This window comes from Ammodytes marinus, assembly GCF_949987685.1.
Source record: "Ammodytes marinus genome assembly, chromosome: 14".
Taxonomy (NCBI): domain Eukaryota; kingdom Metazoa; phylum Chordata; class Actinopteri; order Uranoscopiformes; family Ammodytidae; genus Ammodytes; species Ammodytes marinus.
In genome coordinates, this window is record NC_137218.1 from 26,638,751 (window position 1) to 26,656,139 (window position 17,389).

The 17,389-nt window shown below is 43.4% G+C and overlaps 1 protein-coding gene across 1 annotated transcript in view; it reads right to left on the minus strand.

The window, feature by feature from the left end:
- Positions 1–362: 362 nt before the first annotated feature.
- rnf43 (ring finger protein 43) overlaps positions 363–17,389 on the minus strand; it is a 90,875-nt gene continuing 73,848 nt past the window's right edge. The window contains exons 3-9 of the mRNA XM_080041671.1: positions 7,220–7,306; positions 6,764–6,907; positions 6,212–6,313; positions 5,251–5,418; positions 4,404–4,506; positions 1,795–3,318; positions 363–469 (exon numbers count right to left, since the gene is read on the minus strand). Coding sequence (XP_079897797.1) covers positions 444–469; positions 1,795–3,318; positions 4,404–4,506; positions 5,251–5,418; positions 6,212–6,313; positions 6,764–6,907; positions 7,220–7,306 — 2,154 coding nt within the window. The 3' untranslated portion in view covers positions 363–443. The remainder of the gene's footprint in view (positions 470–1,794; positions 3,319–4,403; positions 4,507–5,250; positions 5,419–6,211; positions 6,314–6,763; positions 6,908–7,219; positions 7,307–17,389) is intronic.

Genomic DNA, 17,389 nt, shown 5'->3' on the forward strand with positions numbered 1-17,389 from the left:
GTGTGATGTCATGTTTGGTGATGTATATTCTTCCTATAGCTGACCAGGAGAAAAACACTCCCCTCGCCCCCACCCTTTGCAGCGTACGAGTTGTTTCCCCAGCAACTCCCACAAATGTCAATCATTCAATATATTTTCATATACAATATAACCAAAGGGTCCGACGTTATTCTTATATCTGAGCACGATTTAATCACAATGGTTCCGCTGACAAGGAGCTAACTCAATCTAACTCAAGAGCTTTTCAGCGATGCACGTGTGAATCCTGGAGGAAGCTGCTGGGGGGGGGGAGGGGAATCGTCTGAACAAAAGGCATTTGCTGGTGGAATTATCGTGGAAGACGTGAGAGCGATATCCAATGAGAGGCTTGTCCATTCTGGCTCCTGTGTTTAGCAGCGTGATAATAGAGGGGGGGGGGGGGCATGGGGGGACGCAACAAGTTCTCACACACCAGACTCCTCTTCTGATCCTGTGGGGCACAAAAAAACAAAAGCCAGTCAGCTTCAAAATATGATAAAAAAATGTGTACTATTATTCTAACTGGTATTAAAACCATTGTACTTGGCTGATATCTGAGAACACAAGCCAGCATCAATCAAAATAACTCGGAAGGGTCATCAACCCAACACAGTCGAATAAACATACAAGTGGTAAACCAACCCCCAAAAAGGGGGTTAAACCGTTACCTTAAAGGTTCAGTAAGCGGAATGGTTCTTTTAGCTAACTTCCTGTCAGTGACTGCAGTCCCCTCCCTCGTCCCTACATCACCACATTAATGCACTGCGGTCTTCAAGCAGCAAGTTATCTAGCATCATCTCAGATCCGTAAGTGTGATACAACATGATAAAAACAATCAAAACAGACATTGGGAAGGATTTTTACCTGCTCTGCCATTGTAGGCGCATACACATTCACCCATCTGAGACGGGTGCCGGTTTGTAGTGTTCTCTATTCTGATTGGTTATCAATAGTGGGATCCCCGAAAAGTTTATTTGCCGATTACATGCAGAGTGGGTGACTGAGAGATCGGCTTTATGAAACGTGCACACTATATAAGTGATCACCGTATGAATAAAGAGCGATTTAACACTTATATTAACATAAATAAATCACTTACTTCACCTTTAACTTGTCCATTGCAAACATCCATCATTGACTGACTTTGTGGGTGAACTTTAAACACCTTTACTTTCTATAGGTATTGTAGAGCAGTTAGGGAAATATGTCTGTTTGCAGTTAGATTGTCTAAACGCTCTTGTGTCTTGCCCAGTCCCACTACACTGTGGCAATGGTGCCATGTTCCCACAACTTACCAGGTACTTTGGTGAGAACATTATTATCAAAACCAATACAATTGATGGATCAAGTTATGAAAATAACCCCAAATTACACTTTAATGGTGGAGTCAGCGATTCTGGAGAACGTTTGTTGTCAAAATCCATTTTGTCAAAATCAGTAAATATCTCCCCACAATGTGCTAACTCTTTGTACATTGCGTGCACTAAAAGCATCTGGTGTTGTTAATGCATAGCCTAGGCTCTGTAAACGGGCATGTTGCTAGCTTCGATTGGCCCCCTTTGTCTGTTTACAAATCGGTTTACAGAGCCTGGACTGTTTATTAACAACAGATTTGTTTTCCAGCAGACACAGTACTGACAGGTAGCCGATTGTGTGGAGATATTCACTGATTTGAAAAAAAGTGATTTTGACTACAAGCGTTCTCCAGAATCGCTGACTCCACCTTTAAGACTAAACAGTTGGTCCTGTTGATAGAGATGAACGAGTGAGACCCACCCTGATTGTGGTGTAATGTTTGGCAGTACAAACAAAAGTCTGTGTTGCAGTCGGCGGTAGGGCCATGGTGGAACCTGCAGGGTTGCCTGTCTGGAGAGGTCCCGGGCCCCAGGAGCTGAGGCTCTGAGCGGGCCTGCTGCACCCGCTTTTGCCACACGACATGGGCACCGCCGGCACAGCAGGGCCAGTCATCCACCATGCCTCCAGGGTCCACCATGAGGGGCACAGGGAGCAGGGCAGGGCGCAGCTCGGGAGGCGGGGAGCAGCAGAAGCCCGGGCCCTGACCGTAGTGGATATGAATGCTACGGTCATCCTGCAGATCTAGACTCTGGTGAAATCGGACAGAGGGCCCGTCCAGCACACAGCCACCCACTCGCCCCAGAGCAGAGGGGGGAGGTGGGTGTCCGTGTCCCTGGTGGCAGCAGTGGGGCTGAAGCTGTAAGGTGATTGGGGACACAAGCACAGGAGGTCCTGTGGGGCTGATGGGCTCTTGGTCCTGACATTCTGTCCCAGGACTGGGCCTATCTGTAGGGTCTGGCTTTGGGCACTGGCAGGGGCTGCTGTGCTGAGGGGCGCACACAGGTGAGTCTTTGTCCAGGACGAGGGCAGCAGCAGCAGCCATGGCCCCCTGCTCCTCGTCCGACCCCCTGCTCTGGCCCTGGCCGTGCTCCCCCTCCCCCTCATAGTGGTGGTGTCTGTGGCGGTGGTAGTGGATGTGGCTGAACACAGTCTGTGGCTGTTCCTCGGGGCAGCCCGCTTTGTTCACCACAGAATCCAGAGACCTGGGCCGGGCCTGGGCACACGCCTCCAGGCTGTTCCTGCGGTGTGCGCGCCCAGGGCCTGGCCCGTAATACACAAATGGATCATAGTCACTGCTCAGAGAGCTACGGAACGTGGACCAGCTGCCATAAACCCCTTGCAGGGACACGTCGGTACAGTTGAGGACAGAGTCGCTGGAGGAGCCATGGCAAGGGCCTGAGCTGGAGTCACTGGCGGGCCCGTCGGCCAGGTATCCGCTGCGTTCTGTGTGGTAGCTGCCTCCCGAGCAACTGCCCTCGTCCTGCCTGCTGTGGGCCTGTGCTCCGCGGGGCTGCGTAGGGACCGATGCTATGTGGTGCAGTCTGGAGCTGGACGCGCTGCGCTGAGCAGGGCAGGACGAGCGATAGTTGTGGCAGGATCGACGGGGCGTGTAGTGATGGCCGGAGGTCCTGCAGTTTCCTCCGATCCGGTGAGGCCTCCCGGGGTGACCCTCTGCAGGCAGGTGGTACCCACAGCTGGTGCCGAGCGGCCTGCTGGAGAGGAACCGTAGTGTCTGGGCGTCCCTGGGGGAAGAGCCAGTGTAGTGGCCCAGAGGGGGGTAGGGTCCAGAGGGCCCACGAGGGTAGTGGGGTCTCATAGAGAAGGGCACGGCGTGCTGGGGGAAGGGGTGGTTGTGTGGGCTGCTGTAAGGCTGAGCATGCTGCAGGAAAGCCTGGCTCTGCTCTGGGCCCTGCTGGAGTCTGTTCCTCTGGGGACGCTCCGTCCCTGTGGACCACAGCATGCAGTCAGAATATACAGAATAATGCAGGATGATATGGATAGTAACTTCTATTCATGTATCACAGCTGCATTAACACTATAACCGCCAGCCAGGGTTCATCAATATATTTGTTTAATCATCACCTGTGTTTTGGACCTTTAGTAAGGACTTAAGTTAATTAATTTCTTTTTCACACACTTTGACCTGTTTTGAAGTGGAAGATCCGCCTGACACAAGTCTCTGCTCAGAGAGAGACTTGATGAGCCAGAGGAGCAGCGGTGTGGAACACAGTGCTCAGTCCTGATATCTCCCTACTACCAGACTCACCATCAGTCATTTCACTTGAGTTATTAAATCAGGATTCATTTTGACTATATTTAACCATAGGAAGAGCATCACAACACAATTTAAAGGTGCAGTGTGTAAAATGACATCATCAAGAAAGTTCTACAAAGTTCTAGAATGCAACGCTCCCTGGGTAACCCCAACCCTTTCGAATAATAACAGAAGCTACAGTGGCCTTCAAGGACAAGAACAATTCTACATTTTAAACAATGCACCTGATGACATTCCAACTAGGACACTTTCAAGATGGCGGCACTAGGCCTTGGTCCAAAATATGCAGAAATATGGACATATATGAGACCCTTTTTAAGGGAAAAAATAATAATTCAAAACTTTTTTTTCAGCTATTATGCACTAAATTAAATGTACTTATGGATATTATAATTACTTTCTACAAAATCTGCTAGGAAATAAAACCCAAAATTCTACACACTGCAGCTTTAAGGTAAAGTAAAAGATTTAGGGGGCTTCAACATTAAACAAAAAACAAATGGGTTACAATTATCGAAATGTACTTTTTCCCCCTAAATGTATATTCCCAGACTTAAACTCTTGTATTTGCAACATTGTGGACATGGATGGTGTACTACAATGAGCCATAGTTTCCCAGAAGGATAGCAAAGTCGAGAAATGTTCCAAATCTTTGAAAAGTAGTAGTAAAAAGAAAGCTTCCTGCGGTTTTTAATCTATCGGGCACAGTCCTAACTGGAACCTAATATGATATACAGTATGCCATATTTCTCACCCATGATGTTGTGCATGCAGAGGGGACAGGTGCGGTGTTGTAGCAGCCAGGGGTCCACACAGTCTTTGTGGAACTCGTGAGCACAGGAGATGATCCTTAAATGCTGGATAAAAAGAAAAGGCAGAGGTTAGATTCTGAGGATGCATAGTTGAAAGACAGTTACCTTTACAAAAACTTTTTCTTAAAACAAATATTGGGATGAGAATAGGTGATTTGGAGTAGGATATAAGTGACACTGATTGCATTGGGATAAGAGATTATTTGGTTTTGTTTTCTTCTTTTTTGTGTTTTTTTGGGAGTGCTTTGTAAATATTAGACTATTGTATAAATGTAAATAATTTGGTGCACGCATGTCAATAGGTGTTTAAAGATTCTACGTTTATATAAGGTAATCATGAACAGTTGAATAAGGGGTGTGAATAAGTAAGCTTTGGCTTCCTCCTGCTTTTCGGACACATATAAATATTGTTTATGAATTCGTATGGTTTGTCATTCTTTGCTTTTTTATTTTTACTTGTTATATTTGTTTCTAAATAAAGAAGAAACTAAATTAATAACTATCAGAGACAATAATAATAATAATAATAATAATAATAATAATAATAATAATAATAATAATAATAATAATAATAATAATAATAATAATAATAATAATAATAATAATATATTCAATTTATATAGCGCTTTTCTCACACTCAAAGCGCTTTACATAGGTTCACAACAGTAAACAAACAAAAGGAAAATGTCAAGTTGATGGGGCTTGGGTTGGTGGGTGATCTAGGGGTAAGCAGAGGAGAAGAAATGGGCCTTGAGGTGGGATTGGAAGTGTGTTTCATGGTCCTAGTACCTGTCCGTCCTGGAACTCCTCCAGGCAGATAGCACACACGGGGCTGGAGTTGGAGCTGGCTGAGCCCCAGGCCGCGCGCTGCCTCTGGGAGCCAGCGCAGCCCGTAGAGCTGTAGGTCTTGGTCTCCAGGCGACCGATGGCCCTCATGGTCTGCTGATGGACAGAATCCTGCACACACACAAGAGGCAAGTTTAGTTTATAGTTTACACATCTGCCGCCACAGCCTTAAAACACATCTCTTCAGACTGCACTTTGAATACATTTTTTTTTTTTTTATTAAAATTGCGCTTCTTACATCTCCATGTAGCACTTACATGTGGCACTTTGTAGTTTGGTTTATCTGAAGCTATAGTACTTGTGGGATTCTTGTTGTTCTGAGTTTGTACCTTCATGGTTGAATGCACTTAATGGAAGTCGCTTTGGATAAAAGCGTCAGCTAAATAAAATGTAATGTAATGTAATGTGATGCAAGGAAAGAACAAGTGTGTGCACACAAATAACAACAATGACGAGTTGAGTCATAAGAAACTCTGCTTGCATTCCATTCCATGTAGTGGGCTTTTACTACATAGAGGCTCCTGTTCTCCCCTACTTGTAGTAAGCACAAAAAAACAGTACTTGCCACAGTACCAAGGTAGTTGTCTGTATGTTATGAGTGCCTTAAATTCAGCTCCAAAATCAAAGATGACGCTGGCCAACCTCGTTATTGGAAACTACAATATATTAAATAAAAGGCAAAACCCCGAGCGTACGGACAACAGCCATGGCACCCTGGCAAGTACTGTTTTCTTTGTGATGATTACTACATGTAGGGAAGAACAGGAGCAAACGTAAAGAGCCCAATCCAGATATGGACGGTATACAGTATAACGCTTTAACAGACATTCTGCTACGTGTAACGCTAGCACTGTGATCTGATGAGACTTATGCTTCTACCAACCCCAACACTCCTTCCACTCACCCAGGTTCTGTTGGACTTGCACTTGTAGCGGAAAGCAAAGATGAGGACAATGGTCAGGATGGCTAGGACGATGGTGAGCAGGATGCCCACGTCATAATGAGGCTGAGAGGATTTGGTCAAAAAGAGCAGATGTTTTATATCATTTTATAGACAACTCCTATAGAGATAACTCAACCCTTAAAAGGTGCAGTGTGTAATATTTTTATATTTAGGGTTATCGAATGCAACACTCTATTGGGAAACCCCTCCCTTTAGAATAATTACAGAAGCTACGGTGGCCTTGAAGGACAATAAGCGGGTTACTTAAGTTGGCATTATGCACGACTGCTTCAAGTCTTTCTTTTGTCTTAGTTATTTATTCTATAATACCGACTTCTTCGGCTTCCAACAGATTCATTTCTTCAGGACACCCACCTTATAAAAATGCATTTGGCCATTAAGTATGTCCATCCTGTGCTACTGTAGAATGACGGCAGTGAAAACATGCCAATATATTCTAAACACTGCACCTTTAATGTCTTAAAGTAGGTGTCTAGGCGTTTCAGTGCTTACCCATTTAGGCTGCTCCACCAAGATCTCAATACGAACGTTGGCCTCCTCGTTCTTGTTGACCAAACCCATCAGCTCCTCTGCATTCTTGGCCTCCACCAGCACCACTGGACCGCTAAGGGGTTTCTCTGTGTCTCGCAGCTGCATCTGTGTGTGGTGCAAAACAGGCAAGGAACATAAATACGAGAGTCAGATTCACCATGCTTTTTTATTATTTTTTTTAAGATCATTTTTGGCATTTTTCTCTTTATTTGACAGATTTTGGAGGGACAGAGTTGAAATGGGAATGACTGGCAGAGTCAACTAACCCGGGTAGGATTCGAACCGGGGTCTGCTTGCAAGCCTTTATGGGGATGCTCTAACCACTGTGCCAGTTTACAGAGCTACAACAAGCATTCTCCAGAATCGCTGACACCACCTTCAATGTATAGGTGTATATAGCTGTACGTTCACACTCACCTCAGCAGCGGTAATGAAGCCATTACCGTACACATCACTGACATCAAAGATAACAGCCCGGGCGCCTTTCTCCAGTGCCATGCGAGCCTGAAGTACACAGGGAGAGAGACAGTTAATTCCAAAACATAAAGACTGCCATGTTTATAACTGGGCCATGTTTAGGACAATCTTATACTGGTGGTGATATGAAGAATGAAAGAGAACTACATATTCCCTAACATCACTTCTTCAGAGGCCGGACAGTTCATGAAAATACAATAATGATAATATTAATAATACATTTATTTTTATACAGTGTTTCTCAAGGTATTCAAAGACACTTCATAATAAAATGAGTACACACAGGCAAGTTAAAAACAGGTGTAGCAAATAAAGCCAACACACAATAAACCACAGCAAAGACAAGTATATTTAAAGTGAGTGAAACATTGTGTAATAGTCATGTAAAATCAGGTGTAATGTAAATATGTAAAATAATATACAGTATGTATTGTTATTTTGTCATATCAAAATATCCAAGAACAGTGCATTTATGCCGTCACTGGGTGGCAGTGATGTGCCGAGACTCGGGCCTCACAACACACACAGACCAAAGCATGGCTCCTCTCACTGAGTCACTTCTTTTCCCACCTGACCCTGGAAGCAACAGGCTGGCTATGTTTGTAAGAATCTGACTGACCCCAGACCTGTTTTTTCTCTAACGTTGAAGAGTGTCGCCAACAGAAAATAGTGGAGGGAATATTTCACTGAATGAAAGAAATCGGGTGGGGCGTCATCCTAACATAAGGGTTAAGCTATTCACTCAAGCTATAGGCTATTGGCTCTGAAGCCACTGTAGTCTATTTGTTTCATAATTCCGTTAACGTTGTTTCACACAGTGTCATTTTAGAGCTAAAGACATTCAGGGGGCGAAAGAACACTACAAGTTCTGATACTGAAACATTATTATTTTTTCAAAGTGATGGTTGAAGCTGTGGCTATATCATTATGAAGGAGACCTTTCAAGTGGTCATTTGGTCCTTTGTCATGATAATTTTCATTTCATTTAAGCTTTATTTATACTGAAGATCGCTGGTCGATCACACTTCTGATTTCAGCCGGTCCTTTAAAGCTATTGCTATCCAAACGTCTGCCCAACACAAGTTAAGCACAAGTTGACAATGTGGCTAAAAGTGACAATTGCAGAGTAATGGTAAACTACTGTATAGCACAATGAGAGAAGAGTCACAGAGAAGGGTAAGTGGATCACTCCATAAAGCCAGTAACAAAGCAATGTCTGTCAATACTGTGCTAACATTACCTTTCAATTAGCCACTATAAAGCAACTGGTGGCCATACCAGAGCAAGTAAAGCTGTAGCAGCAAAACCTCACAGTATTACACAATGTTCATTTTACATGCCCAAAATTGGAATATGAACTAACTAAAATATGATGTATCGTTTCAACCGAAAGCTGCAGATTTTGCACATTTCATAAAGTATAAAAAAAAACTGTGCAACAAGTGTTTAGTTGTCATGGTTTACGAGCAGGATGGCCAGTCATTCAGTAAAAGCACCATCCAGATTGAACATTTGAGTTTTAGTGTGTGTTGACTGATTGATTTTCTGATTCTCAAAAAAGAAAAATGTTAATTGACAGCTGATTTTCTAACATCTTTAACACACGTTAGAAGTATGGAGATATTACAATATATTATATTACAAGCTGTCACCACTATGTTCCTTGGTTTATGTGTGTGTAGGCCTATTACTTTGTATACTGTGTTCCACCACTGCTATAATGACCAGCTCTTCCATGCCGTTGTATTGTGTATCAGGCTCTGTGTGTGTGTGTGTGTGTGTGTGTGTGTGTGTGTGTGTGTGTGTGTGTGTGTGTGTGTAGGTTTTTGGTGCGTTGGCTCTGAATGTTGCTATTGTTATCAGCGTGCTTTTGCAAACAAGCTCAGAAATGCTTTAGGCAGAGCATCCTCCAAAAGACAGCGAGGAAAACAAATGTCATGCAGCCTTTTCATCAATATCTCATCACATGCTCTCAAGCGTGTGACACCTGCCAACACTTAATGAAGGAGCAGACACAAGTTTAAACACCTAATCAGCCGAGTCAAACACAACACTAGACAGTGATTTCTAGCTTAACACACACACACACAGTCCTAAACACAATATAGACGTTAGGAAAAGAACACTTCACGTCAAATAATCACCTAGTTCCTCCTCATGTAAATCAAGTTTATGACAAATGTATTTTGTCGAGTGGAAACATAGATCACTTTTCTTCACACGTCAAAAGAAAGTCAATGCATGACATTAGAGAACAGACGTTTTCTCTGTAGGCCTATTCATAAAAATGCCAGAAGTGCACCCCTCCTACGCGTATTTCATTCTGTGTGTGTGTGTGTGTGTGTGTGTGTGTGTGTGTGTGTGTGTGTGTGTGTGTGTGTGTGTGTGTGTGTGTGTTTTTGTGCACATTGAATTACCCCTGTTGGAATCCAAAGGCCAGTTTTGAACTTTAGGTCAAATGCAAATAATTTACATATTCTCCTCTGATCTTGCTTCCAACAGCCCTTTCCGCTGTTTCATCAGAACAGTAATTGTAGTACGTGCATGGGCCTAAATGGGGTGCGGTCACATTCAAAAAAAAAAAAAAGATGCTGGATCTTCTCCATAGGAATTTGCTTTACCTGGGGTTCAAAAGTTGAGCCTATACGTCCTTTTAAAATCACACGCACGCACACACACACACACACACACGCGCACACACACACACGCACACACACACACACACACACACACACACACACACACACACACACACACACACACACACACACACACACACACACACACACACACACACACACACACACACACACACACACACACACACACACACACACACACACACACACACACACACACACACACACACACACACACACACACACACACACACTCACACACAGTCTGGTATTATTATATCTTTAGTATTAGTAGCAATAATACCACAATGTGGTCACCAAGCCATCATGCGCCTGCTGAGCCACAGACCCGGAAGAGGCCTGAGAGAGAGAGATCTCATTACATGATTAATAGGAAGATATATTTAACCTTTTAATGGTGCAATGGAAAGCAGCAGCTCTCGTGCTAACAAGACAAGTTCAAAGGACCAGGCCCGGGCACGATGAGGCAGATCTTTCAGCATCTCCATGTTGTGTTATGGCTGGGAAGTGAATGAGACAGTGATGTGGTCTGGTCCTCACGAGGTGCAACGTGACACAGCATTAAAAACTGCTCTGGCATTTTGAGTGAAAACAATTGCGGCGTCGGAAATGACTGCGGTTCCACAGAGTTATACACTGAAGACGTCACGGCTGAAAAACTAACAAACAGCGAACGGACCACATCAGTGTTGCAACTACTTTTTTTTTTTTTGGGGACCTGATGGGTTTTCTTGACAGAGGTTGTGGGCACAAACACACAGCCAAGACTAGCTGTGTTTTGTGAAACAGAGTGGAATAGTTTTCGGATGAGGCTGCAGAGAGGAGGATAGTCTTGCATGGTATACCGGTACTGAAAAATGACAGCGGTACTTAAGTATTGAAAAAGGTATACCATACTGCATTTCATTTTTTTTTAAAAGGTTACTTAATTCAATTTAACTTAATTAATTTATTTATTTTGTACTTAATTACGTTTCTTTTCGCACATTATACACTGAAAACCCTTTGACTAAAACAAAACTTAACTTAACCCCATCACCCATTGATGGCCACGAGTAGCCTATAAGTGAAAACTCGGTAAAAAAAACAAGAAAGCACACTTTGTGGGAGGTCTCTGTGAACACATATTTTTTTAAAGCTGCTATAACCCCAGGTACATCTACATGTGTAAAGCCTACTGAAGCTGACACGATAAAACCATTCACACTAACAAACTCCATCCAAGACTCCACATCATGTAACACATATGACCAACTAACGTTAGCATAGCATAGCATCAACCTAAGCTCATCTTGAGCACCATCAGTGGATTGAAGCAGCGATCAGGTCGTCTCTCTCTCTCTCGGGGTGGCCTTGGTCGGAGGGCCCTGTGTGTGTGTGTGTTTACATCCCTGGGAAAAACGTGTGGTCTGTGAGCCACATTGTGTCCTCAACCCAGACACAAACAAATCTACGCTGCTCTGATGTCCTTATTTCACATAAGGGGACGTGCCAAGATTTTTTTTCCCCCGCCGCCTGGCCTGACAAGACCTGGGTGTTTGTCATGTGTTTTAATGTGGTGCTGATGGGCACAGCTGGGGCCCAGTACTTGGCCCTTCATCTGTAGCCATGATTATTACACACAGACACATTCAGGCTTGGGAGAAAGGAACATCTGCTGTATTAGTTTTGAACATATTCTATTGTATGATCACAGAACCATATCCAAGCTACTGTGACCCAGTAGCTTCATAACCTTTTTTACTTTTCAAAAAAGTACGTAAAGGAAGAGAGATCTTTAAAGTCATTTATCTGCACAGAAAGAAAATATATGTCTGAGCAAGTCATCTATTCTCCTATTGAGTCGTATGTTTCCATACACCATGCAGCAACTAGAAAAAGGTCTTTCTTTCAGTGGAGTATAGAATCATTTTTTGGCTAGTTTTCCTTCTAAAAGAAGAACATCTAACAGAGGTTTTTTGATAAAGGTTGTTTTTTAATTGGCACCAAATTAAAATATTTCACTGCACAAAAAAAGAGAATCAGTATGTCTGACACATAAGTTTTTTTCTCATCGGTGCAGCAACCAGCAAGTTAGTAAGACATTTCATTCTCAACCAAATTAGTGAGCATGGTTGTCCTTACAGAGAGAATCTTTATGACTGTTAATTAGACACCACCACCACACACTATTCTGGGGCCTTAAACCTATTGCATGTTGCATTTCTCTTTTAACCATTCCTGCGTCTATAAAACAAGGCACTGGACTCTTATTTAAACCCAATCTAACTTGTCTTTTTCCCCAGCGTGACCGTCCACATCAAAGCAATGCATGGCTAAATTACACCGTGGAATAATATGTGTGGGAATAAAAAGAGTGAGAGTGAAAGAGGTAAAGAGAAAAAAAGACTTTTGCTTTGGGGAGGGAGAGAGAGGAGTGAGGCGAGCTAGCAGGCTGTGTGTAATGACAGAGTGCAGAGCTGTGGGCCTACAGGTCTGCTCTGTCATTTCTCCTGCCCTGGCCCTGGCACACTGGAACCCTTAATGAGACACACACACACACATACAAAAACACACACACACACACACACACACACCGCATCAGGCCTAAAAATGAGGCGCAGACGGGTGTGTGTGTGAGGACTGCTGGTGATAATGGGGGGGGGGGGGGTGGGGGGGGGGGGTGAAACAGGTGCAGTCTGCTTAGTAGGGAATGGGACGGATCTGATCCATTATCAGTGTGGGGTCCGTTATGGCAGCAATATGCTTAACCATATCAGACTGACCACTCTCCAATCCACGTATCCATCCAAATTCCAGTCTGTTTTTTTTAAATGCCTAAATTGTTTCAACAATGAACATTTTGAAGACCATAAGCTACACACGATAAAACTCCTCCAAAACCCAGATATCGGAATCAGATCGTACTGCGAAAAATATTGGCTCAGTGAAACCTTACCGCTCAAGTACAGAAGACGGTTTATGAACATATTGTATTATTTGACCCTTCACTCTGACAGGGTTTGTCCATCACTGCTTGTCCACTAGATTTCAGGATGATGGATTTATGGGATCTTCACTACTATATAGTGATTCACTACTGCTGAGTAGCATAACATTGAATGGTGCAAAATGTTAAATGATAGCAGTTTTGAAGAAGTTGAGCGAGTCTCCAGCCACGCTAGCTGCTCTGTGATGCTGACGGTGCTCTGAGCTAAATGCTTACATGCTCACCAGTGGCGGACTCAGACTGTTGGAAGGGCAGGGGAGAAAAAATAAAAAGGGCACATTCTGGACAACATGGGGCCCCACCAGCGCACACAGTGGCTTTCTAACTCGATGGTGTTTTGTTCCCCCCAACGGATCCTTAAAGGCAGCGCTGCCTGGAAGGCCCTATCCCCTAACCTTAGCAAGCGCTGCTGTGAAGGCCCCGTTCAGGGCACTTGTTACATCTCCATGTAGCACTTACATGTGGCACTTTGTAGTTTGGTTTATTTGCAGCTATAGCACTCACGGGATTCTTGTTGTTCTGAGTTTGTATCTTCATGGTTGAATGCACTTAATGGAAGTCACTTTGGATAAAAGCGTCAGCTAAACAAAATGTAATGTAACTAAACAACAAACACTGTCTTTGTAGATGTTAGAAGGGGGGTCTGGGGGTACCCTCCCCAGAAGAAATTGAGTTTCAAAGACACTGTATCCCCTTATTCGAGCGACTTTATAAACACCTAAATGAGTTGTTCACATCATTGTGCACTTTCATAGTTTAGCCAACGAAGGGAGGATGCCTTGCTGCTTTCATCTTTACTAACATTTAAGTAAAAATTAGACTGGAGAAAATTCAATGTGCTGCTACTGTCTTTGGCCTCTGACAGCCAGCTACGGAAAAATGTAAGAAAGCTTTCCTTCATGTTGAGGTGATAGCTGACTATTGTCTACTACTATCGCCTCTCTTGCATGACATGACCTACATTGAATGAGGATCGGATCTTGAACGCTAAAAAAATAACTTGGCATCTAAGTGCGCTTTTCCACTATGGGTACGAACATACTCTTAATCCGCTTTTTGCTTCGTTATCCAGTGGAGATTCAAGTACCGCTCGATGTAGCTGTTTGTCATAGCGACGCCACATGAAAGCAACGCCTCTTTCGCATTTCCCGTTTGTCAGCTATCAAAGAGAGCACTTTCTCTCATTTTCACCACCATAGAGGGCACTTTAGCAACACTTTTTCAGCCATGGAGAAACCAGACGGGAAGAAGGGCACTAGAAGGGTACCAGAAGGGCACTAGAAGGGTACCAGAAGGGCACTAGAAGGGTACCAGATGGGCAGAAGGGAACTATAAGGGCACTCATCAAGGCACATCATTGAATTTTCTTGTTCTAGAGGGCACATCATCATAATTTATTGTATGAAGGGGCACCCTAGAGGGCACCCAATCATGTTTTGCACGTGAAAAGGGCAGTCAATGAGGCATTTCCTTTTTCACCACTCTTGAGGGCACTTTAGCGTGCTTTTTCAACCATTGAAGCACGCGGGGGGGGGGGGGGGGGGACGGTTTTCTCATTTCCCTTCCAGATACACTATGAATGTTGAAATTGTTTCAAAAGAAACATATAATATAACCAGACTTACACAGCTTTGGTAAAAGTATTGTTTACCAAGACTTGAAGCTGTACATTAAGGTGTCATGTGTTTCTGTGTGTGTGTGTGTGTGTGTGTGTGTGTGTGTGTGCGTGTGTGTGTGCGCGCTGTGTAATTGCCGGGCTAGCTGAGCGCGGCAGTTGAGAGTTGCTTTTGGAGGAGGCAGGGAAGGGTGTGGCCCTGCTGGGTATCCATTACTCACAGGGGGACTTTGATGTGGGGCTGCTGCTGCTGGAGGGGGGCCAATCATGTATGAAAAGGGGGAGGGGGGGGGGGGCACGCAGGCATGTCATGGCAGGTGAGCATAATCTCACTCCCAGGAAAAGTATTGAGCCCCGAGGGGGGTGGGCCTGAATGACACACTCCTCCTACTTCTAACTCCCATTCATCCTGACAAACACACGGTGTTACTAACAAACAGTGGACTATCGGTCTAAAGTGACAAAGTGTGGACCTCTATTTCAGGTCATTTAAAAAATACAAAACACAAAAGTAAATACACAAACACACACAAACACACACACACACACACACACACACACACACACACACACACACACACACACACACACACACACACACACACACACACACACACACACACACACACACACACACACACACACACACACACACACACACACACACACACACACACACACACACACACACACACACACACACACACACACACACACACACTCACTAAATCCAGAACTGTGGGAATGGTCACCATTTCCCATGCAGAGGAGAGATACACCACGGAGAAAAGTTCTGAATCTGATATGCCTGTCTGGAGGTAACAGAGGTAATTTTAGAGAACTCACAATATTGAGGTTCAGCTCTCTCTGTCTCTCTCTCTCTTTCTCTCTGCTCTTCCCTCTGTCTCTCGCCCCCTCTCTCGTTAGCCAGTGCGGGCCACACCGTGACATACATTTGAAATGCAAAGCACGAGGTGGCAGAGAAAGACCAATGTCGTGATCTGATACACTATCGCTGGCTAAACACATCCTCCAAACATCAAAGGAGCGATGGCAGGCCGCGGGGCAGATGGGACTGATGTGACAATTAGTGATGATGGAGCCCAGAGGCCTGTACTTGATGGCACACACGCCACACAATGTCACGTCCCATTTCACAGACACTGCAGGTGAAACGGGTCAACTTTTTTCAATTAAATAACCATAAAAAAAAATAACAACAGTAAAACAATTATGTTTATTTTTTATAAATTATTTCAGAAATGTTTGAATAAAAAAGGCACATTTGGCAATATATCTAACTGATTATGTGTAAATGTGCATCTTTAAAGGGGCAGTATGCAGTTTCAGGGAGGGGAGATGGTTTACATTTGCAAAGTTTGCAGTTATTTTACAAAACTATTTTACTCTACATGTAATTCTTAGTATTGATAACACTATCAGCATGAATCCAAATATTTATTTTTATTTTGAGGCACCTGGAACCAAACATGAGACTAGAATAGGTTCCTAAACACAGCTGTGTGGGCCATGCTGCTGTAAAAAACAACAACAGTGAAACAGTAACTTTTCAGGAAGCTTTCTACCTTCAAACAGTGTTCCAGGGAAACAATTTTCCTGTGAGGAAAGTTTGTTTAATCAGTTATGAGAATACACCTTAGACATTGTTCACTTCTCTGACACACCCAAAGTTACAGTTGACCAGCTTTCAAACGAGCCACCAGAGGCCAAACAAAAAATATAGACTACATCACAAATGTACAACATATACTGCATTAAATCAGGAGAGAAATTATTATACATTTGTTCATGCAAAATGCAATATTGTATGCATATGTGTTTTTTTTTGTATTGCCACAGGGGGGCGCAAAAGTTGGAAATCTTCTACACAATTATATGGGCTGTGACATTATTAAAACACATACATAGTTATGATATAGTATCTAGGGCTCTGGCAAATGAAGTTGTCAGTTACTGAATAATTAACTTGTAATTTCTTGATCAGTCAAATGTCTGCAAATGGCAAAAAAGACCCATCACAAGTTCCAAGAGCCCACGGTGACAACATCAACTGTCTTGTTTTTGTGTGACCAACATTACAAGGTTGAGATGTACAGTTTACCAGCATAGAAGGTGTCTTGCTTAGACATTTACTTGACTGATTATCATCACCTTACCATTGTAGCTCTAGTGTGTAAGATTTGCAAAAAATTCCACATGAAAAGTAACTACATGAGCAAGTGAGCATGACGTGCAAGTGAACGGTTAGCACTCATTTCTCGCAAGGCCTACTGATTTAAAAAATAATTACAATTAATGATGTTAATAACTCGAAACCATTTTATTTGCTATTTTTTCTGTAGAAGCATGGCTTGGCTCTTCTGAATGCAGTTTTTTTTGGCACTTCCGAAAAAACACCAATGTCAAGTAGGAGCTTGAACGCTCACCTCTTAAGTAATAATGTGCAATTCTGCAAGAGTGTGTGTGACAGTGAATCATTATTTCTGACATTTTCAGTGCATTACCGACACTTACTATTGCTACACTGAACAATCACCGCAATTATCTAAAGCTGTGAAGTAATTCCCAAATGAATTACACCTGAGAAATATCGTGATACACTTTAATCATAGCAGCACTTGACTTTAATAAGCGCAATTAAAGCCAACCACATGGGTTACACGGAAGAGAGAGAGAGAGAGAGAGCGAGAGAGAGAGACATAGAGACAGAGAGAGAGACAGAGATGCGAGGAGGGCGAGTTAGATCCCTGGATGTATATGGACTCCTCTGATCTTTGCGGAGAACACAAACATACCAAACCCCACCTCTTGAAACACTTTTTCTC